Source organism: Argentina silus (genome assembly GCF_951799395.1).
Source record: "Argentina silus genome assembly, chromosome: 4".
Lineage (NCBI taxonomy): Eukaryota > Metazoa > Chordata > Actinopteri > Argentiniformes > Argentinidae > Argentina > Argentina silus.
The window spans coordinates 24,419,615-24,435,915 of NC_139658.1; the positions used below are offsets into that span (position 1 = coordinate 24,419,615).

At 45.4% G+C, this 16,301-nt stretch overlaps 1 protein-coding gene across 1 annotated transcript in view; it reads left to right on the plus strand.

The window, feature by feature from the left end:
* stab1 (stabilin 1) overlaps positions 1–16,301 on the plus strand; it is a gene marked incomplete at its 5' end in the record, with an annotated part of 51,956 nt that extends 35,655 nt beyond the window's left edge. The window contains 18 exons of the mRNA XM_083668555.1: positions 397–477; positions 1,579–1,725; positions 2,076–2,132; positions 2,671–2,872; positions 3,210–3,359; positions 4,240–4,344; positions 4,724–4,831; positions 5,238–5,431; positions 5,775–5,919; positions 6,853–6,986; positions 7,539–7,704; positions 11,225–11,331; positions 11,554–11,673; positions 11,855–11,998; positions 12,491–12,604; positions 15,011–15,154; positions 15,442–15,546; positions 15,644–16,301. Of these exons, the coding sequence (XP_083524681.1) occupies positions 397–477; positions 1,579–1,725; positions 2,076–2,132; positions 2,671–2,872; positions 3,210–3,359; positions 4,240–4,344; positions 4,724–4,831; positions 5,238–5,431; positions 5,775–5,919; positions 6,853–6,986; positions 7,539–7,704; positions 11,225–11,331; positions 11,554–11,673; positions 11,855–11,998; positions 12,491–12,604; positions 15,011–15,154; positions 15,442–15,546; positions 15,644–15,715 (2,295 nt within the window). The 3' untranslated portion in view covers positions 15,716–16,301. The remainder of the gene's footprint in view (positions 1–396; positions 478–1,578; positions 1,726–2,075; positions 2,133–2,670; positions 2,873–3,209; positions 3,360–4,239; positions 4,345–4,723; positions 4,832–5,237; positions 5,432–5,774; positions 5,920–6,852; positions 6,987–7,538; positions 7,705–11,224; positions 11,332–11,553; positions 11,674–11,854; positions 11,999–12,490; positions 12,605–15,010; positions 15,155–15,441; positions 15,547–15,643) is intronic.

The following is a 16,301-nucleotide window of genomic DNA, read 5'->3' on the forward strand; positions in this document are numbered from 1 at the left end:
GTGTACAGGAGCAGTGGTGATGTTGAATGTTAATGATGCTGTTGTGTGTGTGTCTGCTGTGTCTGCCTGACAGTCCTCCGTGTGTCATGTCTTCTGTGCCTTGGGAGTGGTGATGGTGTTCTATTTTATGTGTATACAAGACAGTGGTAAGACCAGAACATTATCCGTGTGGACAGTAAACAATATTATTCTATTCTATTCTATTCTATTCTATTCTACTCAATTCTACTCAATTCTACTCAATTCTACTATATTCTATTCTATTCTATTTTATTCCACTCTATTCTACTCTATTCTATTATATTCTACGATATTCTACTCTATAATATTCTACTCTACTCTACTCTATTCTATTCTATTCTATTCTGTTCTATTCTGTGTGTCCTGATGCTGCAGACGATGTCCCTGATGAGCCAGTCGTCCTACCGGACCATGCATGGCTCCCGGGTCTCTTGCGCCTGCGACAAACACGTTGTGGTGAGTTTTAGCTCCTCCCCTCCAGCTGAGGCAAGCAAGCAAGTTCTGTCCTCTGATATTCAAGTTGAGGCACGCTGAGATGAAACTAAATGGACACTCAGTCAGATATTTATTTGCTTCCAGTGAAACATTTAACATTCCCCTAATGTTGGGTTTTACCCTCAGGCCAAAGCCTTCTGCTCTCCCTCTGGGGACTCTGCTCTCCCTCTGGGGACTCTGCTCTCCCTCTGGGGACTCTGCTCTCCCTCTGGGGACTCTGCTCTCCCTCTGGGGACTCTGCTCTCCCCCTGGGGACTCTGCTCTCCCTCTGCTCTCCCCCTGGGGACTCTGCTCTCCCTCTGGGGACTCTGCTCTCCCTCTGGGGACTCTGCTCTCCCTCTGGGGACTCTGCTCTCCCTCTGCTCTCCCTCTGGGGACTCTGCTCTCCCTCTGGGGACTCTGCTCTCCCTCTGCTCTCCCTCTGGGGACTCTGCTCTCCCTCTGGGGACTCTGCTCTCCCTCTGGGGACTCTGCTCTCCCTCTGCTCTCCCTCTGGGGACTCTGCTCTCCTTCTGGGGACCCTGCTCTCCCTCTGGGGACTCTGCTCTCCCTCTGCTCTCCCCCTGGGGACTCTGCTCTCCCTCTGCTCTCCCCCTGGGGACTCTGCTCTCCCTCTGGGGACTCTGCTCTCCCTCTGGGGACTCTGCTCTCCCCCTGGGGACTCTGCTCTCCCTCTGCTCTCCCTCTGGGGACTCTGCTCTCCCTCTGGGGACTCTGCTCTCCCTCTGGGGACTCTGCTCTCCCCCTGGGGACTCTGCTCTCCCTCTGCTCTCCCTCTGCTCTCCCCCTGGGGACTCTGCTCTCCCTCTGGGGACTCTGCTCTCCCTCTGGGGACTCTGCTCTCCCTCTGCTCTCCCTCTGCTCTCCCTCTGCTCTCCCTCTGGGGACTCTGCTCTCCCTCTGGGGACTCTGCTCTCCCTCTGCTCTCCCTCTGGGGACTCTGCTCTCCCCCTGGGGACTCTGCTCTCCCCCTGGGGACTCTGCTCTCCCTCTGACCTCCTCACTGTCTGACTGTCTGTCTGACTGACTCTGTCTGTCTGCGTCTGTGTGTCCGTCTCTCAGGGGGATATTATAGTGAATGACAACAATGCCAGGATTATTGACCGCTTCATGATGTTTGATAATGGCATAGCCTACGGCATCGACCAGCTGTTGGAGCCTCCTGATCTGGGAGCCCACTGCGACGACCTGGAGAACAGAACCACTTATGTGAGTCCTTATTGTCATCTTCATCATCTTCATCATCATCTATAGTATATAGAAATCAAGTGTATTCAAATGCATAAAGTACATCGTTTGCAGAACTGTTTCATTTAAGCTGTTGAATTTTTAGTTCCATCATCTAAATATATTGTATTTAGAAATAAACCTCTTTTGGTGTTATTCAACACTATATATACATATATAACACTATAATATACATATATAACACTACATATACATATATAACACTATATATACATATATGTGTGTTTACATGGATGTGTGTTGAAATAGTGTGTGTTTACATGGATGTGTGTTGAAATAGTGTGTGTTTACATAGATGTGTTTTGTGCCAGGGTTCCTGTGGAAGCTGCCTTGGACCAGGACAATGTCCCATGTCTTCTGTATACACGGTAAGCCACATCCATACCTCTCAAGGCAATTGATTGTTTGGTTGACTGTTTGATTGATTGATTGGTTGGTTGGTTGATTAGTTGATTGATTGGTTGATTGATGGGCTGGTTGATTATGTGATTTATTGATTGATTAGCAAAAGTAACAAATAAACTCAGTGGGAAAAGCCCCCCCCCCCCCCCCCCCCCAACAACACACAGTCACCAGAAAAGCCCCCCCCCCCCCCCACAACACACAGTCACCAGAAAAGCCCCCCCCCCCCAACAACACACAGTCACCAGAAAAGCCCCCCCCCCCCCACAACACACAGTCACCAGGTTGCCACGGTTACCACCACACACACACAGACACACACACACACACACACACACGGCCACCGGGTTGCCGTGGTTACTGCTCACGGTCACCGGGTTGCCATGGTTACTACGGTTATTACCGCGTGCCCCTACCTGGACATGGTTCAATGACGAATCGTTGCGTCACACAAGCAACAGACAGACAGGGGCGGCAGTAACGCGCCCCCTCCTGCGTTCGCAGGGCAGGACTGAGAGCTGTCTCTACAGGCCATTCAGGTACGGCAGACGCCATAGTTTGTTTTCTGACCACCACGACCTGGACTTGGGCTTCTACCACATGATTAGAAGACGGCCGGGACACTTTCCCGGCTGCAGGAAGGTGTGTACGTCCACGGCATGGACCCCCAAATGCTGCAAGAACCACTACGGCAGAGACTGCCAAGGTGAGACACTCCCCCTGCACCTCATACAGCAGAGACTGCCAAGGTGAGACACTCCCCCTGCACCTCATACAGCAGAGACTGCCAAGGTGAGACACTCCCCCTGCACCTCATACAGCAGAGACTGCCAAGGTGAGACAGTCACATAGTCTTTTCAAAAAGTCTTATCAGGACTGTGTAGGTGCTTTATTTACAGTTTCGGAAATAATAATTGTGTAGTAGATCGGATATTAATTGGAATATTTGCCCGTCTGTGCCCGCCGGTGCTCAAAACCCATCCATCCCTGAAGATTTTATTTTCCACAAAATGCTAATAGAGAGTATGTCTGCTGTGTTTCAGCGTGTCCTGGTGGTGTGGAGTCACCGTGTGGGAACCGCGCCACCTGTGAGGATGGCAAGATGGGTTCGGGGATGTGTTCGTGTCGGGAAGGGTTCTTAGGCTCCGCCTGTGAGCTCTGTGAGCCTCAACGCTACGGCCCCAACTGCACAGGTAGGCCTACACACACACACACACACACACACATACACACACACACACACACACACACACACACACACACACCACAGGCCTACACACAAAGAACTATAATACCAACCCACCCCCCCCCCACCCCCCACCCCCTCACCCCCGGCCCCCCCAGTGATAATTATCTCTTGCACTCAGCTCTTGGTTTCTACCCAAAGAAAGTCCATTTACGTAAAAGCACCGGTGTCCTGAACTGACCTGAACTGACTGACTGACTGACTGGTGTCCTGAACTGACCTGAACTGACTGACTGACTGACTGGTGTCCTGAACTGACTGGTGTCCTGAACTGACCTGAACTGACTGACTGGTGTCCTGAACTGGCCTGAACTGACTGACTGGTGTCCTGAACTGACTGGTGTCCTGAACTGGCCTGAACTGACTGGTGTCTTGAACTGACTGGTGTCCTGAACTGGCCTGAACTGACTGACTGGTGTCCTGAACTGACTGACTGGTGTCCTGAACTGACCTGAACTGACTGACTGGTGTCCTGAACTGGCCTGACCGGTGTCCTGAACTGACCTGACCGGTGTCCTGACTGACTGGTGTCCTGACTGACTGGTGTCCTGAACTGACCTGACCGGTGTCCTGACTGACTGGTGTCCTGACTGACTGGTGTCCTGAACTGACCTGACTGGTGTCCTGACCTGGCTGACTGGTGTCCTGACTGACTGGTGTCCTGACCTGACTGACTGGTGTCCTGACCTGACTGACTGGTGTCCTGACTGACTGGTGTCCTGACCTGAATGACTGGTGTCCTGAACTGACTGACTGGTGTCCTGACCTGACTGGTGTCCTGACTGACTGGTGTCCTGACCTGACTGACTGCCTGTGTTGTGTGACAGTGTGTAACTGCACTGCCCAGGGGAAGTGTGATGATGGTATGGAGAGAGAAGGCCGCTGCCTCTGCCGGGAGGGCTGGATCGGAGACCGCTGCCAGACCAAAATAGGTAATAATAATGATCCAGGAAATAATGGTTTATTTATCTACTGGATAGAGCAACATTCATATCAAACGAGTTCATCATCGCCTGACAGACAAAATGCTGGGAAACCAGCTCCTAAATTGGATGTGTGTGTGTGTGTGTGTGTGTGTGTGTGTGTGTGTGTGTGTGTGTGATGACACAGTTTTCTCACAATGGTGGAAAAAGGCATCTGAGGTCTTGAGATGTGTGTGTGTGTGTGTGTGTGTGTGTGTTTGTGTGTTTGTGATGTGTGTGTGTGTGTGTGTGTGTGTGTGTGATGAGATGTGTGTGTGTGTGTGCAATGAGGTGTGTGTGATGAGGTGTGTGTGTGTGTGATGACTGTCTCTCTCTTGTCTTTGATCAGAGAAGAAGCCAGTGTGCTCTCCTGAGTGCCATGCCAACGCCCTGTGCCTACCTGACAACCTGTGCCAGTGTGAAACTCAGTATGAAGGGGACGGCAGAAACTGCACTGGTAAATAGACCCACACTAAAACAACCTCCCAGGGGAGGCTGGTGGAGGCAGAAATCGGAGGACGGGCTCACTGTAATGCGTGGCATGGATACCATTCCTCATTCCATTCCATGCATTACAATGATCTCGTCCTCCGATGAGCCCATCCTCCGATTTCTACCTCCACCAGCCTCCACTGTAACCTACACCTTCATGGAGTCATCCCCAAAGTGTCTAGATTTGAATACAGTATCCACAGTAGCATAGCTCCAACGATGCACCACGCACCTTTAATGGTGTGCTTGTGTGGCAGTTGGAACGGAGACGCTTTTTTGACCTGGGTCTCCTCATATGATTTTGGATTCCTTTTTTCCATTCTTTCTTTCCCTCCCTCCCTCCCTCCCTCCCTCCCTCCCTCTTTCCGTAGCTCCTGACCTGTGCAGTGAATATAACGGGGGCTGCCATCTGCATGCAAAGTGCAACCAGACAGGTGTGTCCATCAACTGCACCTGTCTGTCAGGTTACCAGGGCGACGGCTATGCCTGCAGCCCCATCAACAGGTGTGTGCAGGAGGTGAACGGGGGCTGCAGCGACTTCGCCACCTGCACATTCACAGGCCCTGTGAGTGGTGGATTTATTTATTTTGTATCACATTTATTTGTCTTCTTATTATGTCGTGAACCTTAGTCTTAGACAGGGTTGGGGTACATTTGGACAGGGTTGGGGTACATTTGGACAGGGTTGGGGTACATTTGGACAGGGTTGGGGTACATTTGAGTGTCAATTCACTGCTCAATGCAAGGAGTGAAAACAATGGCCAATTTCCATTCACAATTTTACTTCAACTCACCTGACTTTTAATATATTATATTCTATATATATGTATTTGTGTATGTAGTTACCATAGTTACACCCCGAGCAGTCATGATAATGAGATCTAAGATGTCTGTATGTGATTGGTCAGAATGAGAGGCAGTGCGATTGCATGATTGGCTACGTGGGAAAGGGGATCCAGTGTCTGGAGAAGGTGGTCCCTCCCATCAATCGCTGTCTGGAAGACAACGGAGGATGTGACCCCAAGGCCACCTGCAAGGACCTGCACTTCCATGGTAAGAAACACTGAAGCTAGCAGGGGAGGCTGGTGGAGGTAGAAATTGGAGGACGGCCTCATTGTAATGCATGGAACGGAACGAGGAATGGTACACACACGTGTTTGATACCATTCCTCATTCCATTCCATGCAATTACAATACAACATATGCATTACAATGAGCCTGTCCTCCTATTTCTACCTCCACCAGCCTCCCCTGGAGTCTGTACATACTGTAACACTGTTGCCATTCCATTGTTTACTTTACTGACACATTTTTTGTATGCATTCTGGAAGGGTAATTTTATGACCGAATTGTATAATTCTATAACGAAAAAGAGATTGACCAATTGACCAATCCGGGTTGACCACGTGGGTTATTTATTCATTTAGAAGAGCCAAGGGGGGCGCTTGGTGGCGTAGCACACTAATGCGCTTACCACATAATCGCAAGGTTCCCGGTTCGATTCCGACCCTTGACCTATCTTGCATGTCATCCCTCCTCTCTCTCTCCCATCCCTCCTGTCAATCTACTGTCTCTATCACAATGAAGCAGAAATGCCCTAAAAACATATTTAAGAAAAAGAAAAAAAAAGCCAATGATGGCAGTGTTAGCAAAGCTGATTTTTGTTGTTGTTGTTATTGTTGTTGTTGTTGATGATGATGTGTAAGCAGGAGGGTGTCTCAGTGTATGAATATGATGTCATATTGCTACCTGTATTTTATACATTCTACAGAATACATTACAGCTGCTTGTTCTGGTGTCGCTCGGGCAATTTAAAATTTTTGATGAAAAATTAGATTATTTTTCCTGATTGTGTTTTTAGAATGTTGTAATTTTGTATGATGTATGATTGTCAGTTGTGTGTATGAGGCCTCCCTTGTGAAAGAGACCTTGGTCTCAATGGGACTCCCTGCTAAAATAAAGGTTAAATAAAGATGTTTGTGTTAGGTAATACAGCTGGGGTGTTCCACCTGAGGTCCCCGGCAGGGAAGTACAAGATGAACTCCACAACAGCAGAGGCTGGCTGTCAGGACGAGGACGCCACGCTAGCAACCTTCTCTCAGCTGTCTGACGCACAACAGGTCTGGTGGATCAGGAATGGGAGGAACTCTACCGCTGTTTTAAAGCCCAGTCTGATCCCAAAAGCTCGTAGAAATGCTACCGCTGTTTTAAAGCCCAGTCTGATCCCAAAATCTCATCGAAATGTTTTATTGGCCAATCTTGACTCAAATCTCTATTAATGTTAATGTAGAAAGTGCCAGAGACCGTTTGGTCTTGTGGTTCAGACTGTTCATCAGACTGTTCCCTAGAGACGGGGTTGGATCTCAAGGCTGCTCCTTTTAAAGCCGTCTTCACCTCATCTATCTTTCATGTGTAATGAAACAGTACTCAATACTGAAGGAGAATTCTTTATTTCTTTATTTCTTTATCTTTATTTGTATTAATTTCTCTTAAAAACTAAAATATTTCATAGAAATGACACAGTAATATTATTTTCAAAGCCACATTCTAATTAATATCTAACCGATACTCTGTGCATGGCTTGTAACGATAACATGTCTTCGATCTGAACGTCTTGTTAATTCTAATATCTTTATTTTGTTTATATTTATTGTTTTCTCCCATCTCTTCAGCTTGGAATGCATCTGTGTGTAGCAGGGTGGATCGATGGGCAGAAGGTCGGCTATCCAATCACATCCCCCTCGGTGAATTGTGGTGACAACCATGTTGGCATCGTCCTGTACAAGGAACCTCTGGACACCAGCAGCCTGTACGACGCTTACTGCTACAGGGTGAAAGGTACCACGGTGTTTTCTTGTTATATTTCAACTATTATACATTTGGCTACATTTCAACTAGTATACCACACTTATATACATACCGCTTAGAATGCATGGCCAACGCCATTGTCTTGCGACAGATAGCGTGACTACGTCCACAAAGACCGCTGTGGTTCAGGCGAAGCGGGGTCGTTCTACAACACTGGTGTCAAACTCATTCCATGGAGGGCCGAGTGTCTACAGGTTTTTGCTCTTCCCGTCTACTTGATTGATGAATTAAGGTCACTAATTAGTATGGAACTCCCCTCACCTGGTTGACGAGGTCTTAATTGAAAGGAAAAACCAAAAGCCTGCTGACACTCGGCCCTCCGTGGAATGAGTTTGACACCTGTGTCCTAGAATGATGATAGTACGCCTGGAGTAACAACGACTCAACGGTGGAAGTGTCTGGGAGCGAGACCAGACGATACGTGACGTAAGACAGTGTGGCCAGTGCTGCATTCTAGGTGGTGTGAAGGTGTGGATGTTGAAGCCGAAGGAATAGGAGGTCCCATTGCTGCTGTCTTGTCTTGACTTGGGCTCTCTTGAAAAAGAATACCTGGAGGTTAAAAACTAGGTCTCTCTTGGGAAAAAATACCTGACACCTGGAGGTTAAATGAACAATTGAGGTCAAGTTTTACAAGGGAGACCGGGTCCCGTATCCACAAAGCATCCCTTCATAGGAGTGCTGATCTAAGACCTGTGCAAATAATCGTATTCATCATGGTCTAAAAAGGCCAAACTGATCCTAGATCAGAAATCCTGTTCTCTATCCAAGGCCCCAGATCAGCCCTCTATCCAAGGCCCCAGATCAGCCCTCTATCCAAGGCCCCAGATCAGCCCTCTATCCAAGGCCTCAGATCAGCCCTCTATCCAAGGCCCCAGATCAGCCCTCTATCCAAGGCCTCAGATCAGCCCTCTATCCAAGGCCCCAGATCAGCCCTCTATCCAAGGCCCCAGATCAGCCCTCTATCCAAGGCCTCAGATCAGCCCTCTATCCAAGGCCCCAGATCAGCCCTCTATCCAAGGCCCCAGATCAGCCCTCTATCCAAGGCCCCAGATCAGCCCTCTATCCAAGGCCCCAGATCAGCCCTCTCTCTCCTGGAAGGGTTTGCTGTACCCAGGATTCTATAGAAACACAGGCTGACGGCGAGATGATTCGTCTAGCTTCTGACGACGGCACCAGCGACTCGCGGTCAACTAGCTGAGTCTTCGATACTCTGTCTTATCCGTTCACTCTGAGCCCTCTGCTGCAGTGAGTCCATCGGAGCATGGCATTAACAATGCCTAGGTTGTGGGTTCGATTCCCGCTGGGACCATATAAACTGAAAATGTATGCACTCACTGCAATGGAAGTTGCTTTGGATAAAAGTGTCAGCTAAATGGCATACAGTTATTAGCCATGCGATCAATTCAAATAAATTGTTGGAATGTGGTCATTTCTGCACACACACACACACACACACACACACAACCCCCCCCCCCCCCCCCCCCCCAAGCTCTCCGCCCTGGGACTTCAGCACCGCCAGGCTGAGGGAGGACAAGGCGTCCAATTGTCGATTGAATGTTTCGTCATAGCTTTCACAGAGCTTTCACAGAGCTTTCACAGAGCTTTCACAGAGCTTTCACAGAGCTTTCACAGAGCTTACTTGGCATTCAGTCGAGAATCCCCATTTGTTTCTCTCAAACACTACTTCTTATATGTTATTTTCTCTAACCCTAGTTCTCTTTACAGACATCACACGAGAATTAACCAATCAGAATCTTACAACGCCCATGTCCCTTGGAACCATTTTCATTGGTGCATTACATTCCATATTTTGTTTGACATCCTGTTACAAGTCTCAACATGCTTGACTGGCTCTTACGGCTTTCCTCTCGTCCTGTTGACTCAGCAGGGCGCGTCCTGTGACACAAGGGCACAAGACACAAACAGGTTTTCCTATTTCTGAACAACATGAACTCAAAAAACAATCTTTTGCTTTTGGCTTTAGACTAACCCTAACCCTGACCCTAACCCTAACCCTGACCCTGACCCTAACCCTGACCCTGACCCTAACCCTAACCCTGACCCTAACCCTAACCCTGACCCTGACCCTAACCCTGACCCTGACCCTAACCCTAACCCTGACCCTAACCCTAACCCTGACCCTGACCCTAACCCTGACCCTGACCCTAACCCTAACCCACACAATTTAACACTTTTAGCAGTCATTCACTTGCCTTTCTACTTCAATCTGAATCTTCATCGTCTGAAGCAAATAATGTCATTGAGCAAATGGCTCTCGAGGGCCTCAAGGGCCGTAATCAATTCATCACCTGTTAGCTCTTCGTATGACACCCCTGGCCACTACAGAGTGGCGTTCCCCTTCTTCGATTTCGGCCATTAGCTTGTTAAACTGCTGCTGCAGATCTTCTTGCTCCCCAATATGCCACCCCAACCAGTACTCTGACTGGTATCTCTTGCCACCCCAACCAGTACTCTTGACTGGTATCAGCTATAGGTCTCTTAGGTGTGGGTTTTCTGGGATAATCACTCAAGTCTAACTGGGTACAACCGCTGGGTTCTACCACCGCTTCGTGGGTTGTGCATTTTCCTGTCACCGTGACAGATGGCCTAGGTTCTCCTTCATTCTTTCTTTGTCCCCTAAGCTTGTGCCTTAGATCAGAGGTCCCTGGGTTAGGGGCCTTTGGGTCCAGCTTAGGTGCTTCTGGGACTTTTGGACGTTCTGAACACTCCAGTGTAGGTATTCTCCAGCCTCTCTGATTCGAGGTGCCGGCTGGTTGTATCTGGGCGTATTCGGTCACTGAAAGAGGACATAACCTTGGTTTCTGGCCACCGTAACAAGGTGTTTCTTACTAAGCCTTCTCTCATGAGATACAGGGAAAGGCAAAGGCAGATGAAATACGTTCTGAGGAGATCTCATCCTGTTGCTGCCCTCAGGGGATCTCTTCCCTGTTGGACCTCATTCTTTTGACAACAGTCAATCAAGAATTTGTATTAATTCAGTGCAAGAAGTGAATTAAAATTCAATGTATGAATTGTGCCATTGTTTTCTATGAGGATTTTTCAATTCCCTTCTCTTCAAATCAAATCAAATGATATTGGTCACGTACATCGCATACGGCTGTATGTGATGTAGTGAAATGCTTTTGGAATGGACCACGTTCAACAACAACAATACAGTATAATAATAATAAAACAATAACAGTAGTAGTGCAAAAGGGTGCAGTGTAAGTAGCAGCAGTAAATCATTGTAATAATAATCTCTTCCTATACTGAGTGAATTTAAACTAAAATGGACCCCAACCCTTGGTTCATGTGTTGAAGATATCTGAGAAGCTCTGTCTTTACATTTTAAATTTTTGACATTTAGTAGACGCTTTTATCCAAAGCGACTTACAACAAGTACATTTGCCTAAAGTAAGTGAATAGTCTATACATCAGTCATCATAAGGGGCCATTGTGAGTCACAATGCCACGCTGTCCTCCTTCTTAGATGTGTCCTGTCAGTGCAGCTCTGGATACGTTGGAGACGGAGACTTCTGCAACGGGGACATGGCCAGTGTTGTGGCTACCAATTCAAATTACTCTGTATTCTACAATGTAAGTATGCTCCTATTCTATTCAATCATAGCTTGAGGTCGGCACAGGTAATTCAGACTTCCATTCATTCATTCATTCATTCATTCATTCATCCATTCATCCATTCATCCATTCATTCATTCTGTGCAGATCTCAAGTGTGGATTCAACCAATATTATGAGCCAAAATAATTTTTATTTTTTTTATATTCCATTTCATTGATTGATTTCTCTCTCTTCTAAGGCTTTGCTGAAGTATGCTGACTCTTCTCCAGAGGGACAGACTCTACTGAACTTCTTTTTAACCAAGTCATCCTATGCAACTCTATTTGTACCACACAACGCTGGATTTTCTGTAAATGAGGTGATAATTATGTAACTACTTACTTGATTCAAGATTCAAAAAGCTTTATTGTCCATACATATGGCTGAAATATATATGTAAATATGTGTTTTAGACCCAATTATTTGTTAATTTTCAACATCCTGTGAACATACTGTATTTGTTTCAACAAGAGTGCCTAAAACCTCTTTAATTTCTCTAGACTTTATCAGGGAGGGATATGGAGTACCACATATCTAATAACAACAGCCTCCACTTCTATGATGATCTGAAACACAACTCTGTCATCCTCTCTCGCCTGGGTTTCAACCTCTCAGTGGCCATCAATGCAACACAACAGACCCAGGTGAGCGGACCCAGCCTGGAGACACCATCTGAAACACAGGATCAGAATAAGAAGATGCACAGTATATACCGGGGGAGGCTGGTGGAGGTAGAAATCGGAGGACGGGCTCATTGTAATGCAATCAATGGAATGAGGAATGGTATCAAACTTCCATTCCATGCATTACAATGAGCCCGTCCTCCAATTTCTACCTCCTCGTGACCCCAAATTGACATCAATAATTTCCCAACCCCAAGTTTGATAACTGCTGCAGTTTGGATTGTTTGAATGTTTGGTGAACTAGTCTGGCTCCAGGTCTGTGTGTTTGGTGAACTAGCCTGGCTCCAGGTCTGTGTGTTTTAGCCATCGTCCAGCCAAACATGTGTCCTAAAGCACTTACAGATCTGAGGCCAGGCCTGAGTTCAATCGCTCTCATTGTTCATAATGATTGAACCACATTTATGGCTGTTGTGTGTGTGTGTGTGTGTGTGTGTGTGTGTCGTTTCTACACAGGACTCTGAGACGCGCAAACTTGTCAACCAGAGGATGTTGTTAGCATGGGATATCCCAGCAGTAAATGGCATTATCCATATCATTGAAGGTCCATTTAAAGCTCCACCCCTACCAGTGAGTGACCACAGATTGTCTGATAATAATGTTCTTGTAACAATAAACTCTTCTGCTTCTCCTATCTGGTTAGGGTTAGGGTTAGGGTTAGTTGGTTGGGTGGTTAAAGGAGCAATCTGGAATTCAAACAACAACAAAATGGTCTCCCCTCCATTTTTAAACAGCTGAGGGATGGGGCTGGAGAAATTGCATTTAATCTTTATTTAACCAGGGAGACATACTGAAAACCAGGTCTCTTTTGAACCAGGTCTGGCCTGATCATTAATATGAGAAATGCTGTTTTAAAGCCCAATCTGATCGCATTTCATAGAAAGACTCCTTGTTTTATAAACCAGTCTTGACTCAAATCTCTTTTAATGTTGTAGAAAGTGCCAGAGTTTGGTCTAGTGGTTAAAACTGCTGACTTGTTTACAATACAAATATGCTTGCATAACAACACCTTAAAAACACAACACAATAAAATAACAGAAAAAACACATTCAACAAAACAAGTATACTGTATGTCTCTGTGAGCTGGTCCCTAACAACCAAGTTAAAACAAGTGTAAGGCCACAGGCTCTAACCTCAGTCTACCCTGAAGATCATTCCATGTCTGAGGAGCACAGTAGCTAAAAGCAGTTTTTCCCAATTCTGTAGACACCCGTGGCATATAAAATATAACATATAAAATATAATAATATAAAATAGTAGCAAGCTGCGAGAGCATGTCTGATCACCATGAGGTCGCTATAAAAGCAATGATGTGAAGTAAAATGGGGTTTTAAAAGAACTGCTTTACATACAAATAAAAGACAATGATAAGCCCTTCTCAAAGTCAAAGAATCCCAACCCACAAAAGCCAATGATAAGCCCTTCTCAAAGTCAAAGAAACCCAACCCACAAAAGACAATGATAAGCCCTTCTCAAAGTCAAAGAATCCCAACCCACAAAAGACAATGGTAGGTGCGGAAACCACAGAGCAGAGTAATAAACCTAGTCTAGTGGTTTAAGAACTGAGGCTGAAGAACCGAGGCTGAAGAACTGAGGCTGCCACATACATGTGAATTGTGTCACCATAGTGGAGGACAGGGGGGACTGTTGCCTGGAAAATGTTCTTCCTATTATCTAAGGTGAAGCAGGACTTATTTCTGTACACAAAAAAACAACTTTAATTCTCAAACTCTTGATAAAAAAAATTCAACATGTGTTTTAAAAGACAGTTTAACATACATTTAGTTGTGTCCCCGTTCACCACCAGCTCAAAGCTACGTTTTTAGAGAAAACCTCAAGAATAGCCTGCTGAACTGAGGGGGCACAGGACTCGAAAACAGCATAAGTATAAAGATACAATTTACAACTGTTCAAGGACAAACCAACATTATTCATGTAAATGGTAAACAGCAGTGGATCTACAAGCGAACCTTGTGGAACGCCTTTATTAACATTGACAAAACTAGACTTAACCAATTACAAATCGCTGGGATCACCCCCCTTTATGAAGAGTACATTTGGTCGCCTTCCACACTTTGGGAATGGCACAAAAAATGGGATAATTGTCATGTAAAAAATATGAGCCAGAGGTTCAGCTGTTAAAAGGCCAGAGAGCAGCAGGAGATACAGATCACGCACATCAACCCCTGTAGACCTTTTAACATCAATCTTACACAAAACATCAAACACTGCCCTGGTAGAAACACAATGGGTTCAGACTGTAGGGTCTTTGTTCGCCAATGGGGAAACTATTAACTATCAACCTAGCCAGGCTGTACTAGATGTCTGTCCTGGGACATTGATCATTGTTTCTTTCGTATAGATAGCCTGCAGAGATAAAATGTTGGTTAAAGGGTTAGGGTTAGGGTTAGAGGGTTAGGGTTAGGGTTAGGGGGTTAGGGTTAGGGGTTAGGGTTATCCATAATGATGTTTTGTAACCACTCTCCATTTCACATGACAGAGCTATGGACTGAGTATCCAATTAGATCAGAACTATAGTTTTAACCATGTTTCGTAGCTGTACAGTGTTTGTTTACAAAACAAGCTTATATTTTGGGTAAGACAGTTCAACTAAGCTCATGGGGCATTTCTAAGTTATATTCTTCAATAATCGATGGCTGTATATCATTAATTTACTCTCTCTCACTCTCTTTATTTTACTGATGTCATCTCTACTGTGAATGTGACCTTGATTGAACAGTAAAAGTATTATCCTTTTCTTCTAGATATACACAGAAACAGAAGCTAGAGACCAACACATGCTTTAACATGCTTGACATTTTGTTGAAATCTCTCATTGGCATTAACATATGATTTACACAAATGTCAGTTACATTGCTAAATCTGAAGTTCAGACTCATCACTCAGTGACAGAGATTTTGATCAGCGTTTTGCTATGTAGGCATCGGTTACATTGCAGACCATTGTTCTCTGCAGGTGCATCCTGATAATCCATCAGGCCACGCCCACTCTGCAGCCACCTCCATCTTGGTCACCTTACTGATCATTTGTGTCATCACTGGTCTGGCTTACTACGTCTTCAAGCACAAGAACGACGCTTTCCGATTCCAGTACTTCAGGGTACAGTAAAAAAAACATTCTCCAACATTCTAAACAACCATTTAAATCTGAGAAAAAGCTCACTTTTATTTCATTTTATTAAATTGCATTTAAAAAAAAAAAATCTAATTGACATGAAACTGGTGAACTGTGAGACTAATGAATACACAGCATGATAACCTTTTGTTGCACCATAAATGTAGGTTGAGGTATTCTACATCTGTGTAGAGACATTTCAGATACTGTTGGTGTAGATGTCCTGCTTCAATGTCATTAAATGGAAGTGCTTTTTATTTCTCCCATTCCAGAATGAAGATGAAGACGTTCTGTCCAGGACAGGAGGCAAACCTGCACTTGTGTCCATCCCCAACCCCCTGTACAGCGGATACAGAGCCTTCGCCGAGCCCTTTGGTGTAAGTAGGGCTCCATCTTAGGTGCTCAATGGCAAAATGTTGTTATATGAAGCCCATTGACTTTAATCAGTATCTAAATGTTTGATGATCTTTTTAGGACTCGGGACCAGAGGCAGACCCATCAGAACCACCTCAACCCCAAACCCAACTCGTTAATCTCCTTGACTAGCACAAACAACAAACGACAAAGTAGTGTTGGAATCAATTTACAAATACATTTGAAATTCCTCTGTAGTTTACTCCTACAAGTGGCTGTTGTTGTGCAAAGACTTATACATGTTTTTGTGTAAAGACCTATAATGACTGTCAAAGTAATTCGCTTACGAATCTTTCAACCTTTCTTAACCATTTTCTGTTTAGAAATGAGACTATAGACTACTATCTGAAGTGATACTGTCACAATACTGGACGGGTGAAAGGTTCTTATGTATGTTGTTTAGAGTAACGTGGTGTATGAATGGATACCAGCGTAATGTTTACATTAGCTCAATATGCTAACATGGCAAATATGGATCGGCTACACAAACACTAGATTGCTGTGATCAGTCATCCATGAGCTTCTTTCAAGGTAAGAATAAGATTAAGATAAGGTTGAAAAATCTGTGAACAATTGCTTTAAGGACTAGGTTGAAGCTGTGAAAAACATTCTTTATATAAACAACAATTATATAGAAAAAAAAACGTTTGAACCATGCCCAATATGTAATGAATGTCTATACATGTGCAGAATTGTATTAAAATGTTGCTTCTATACA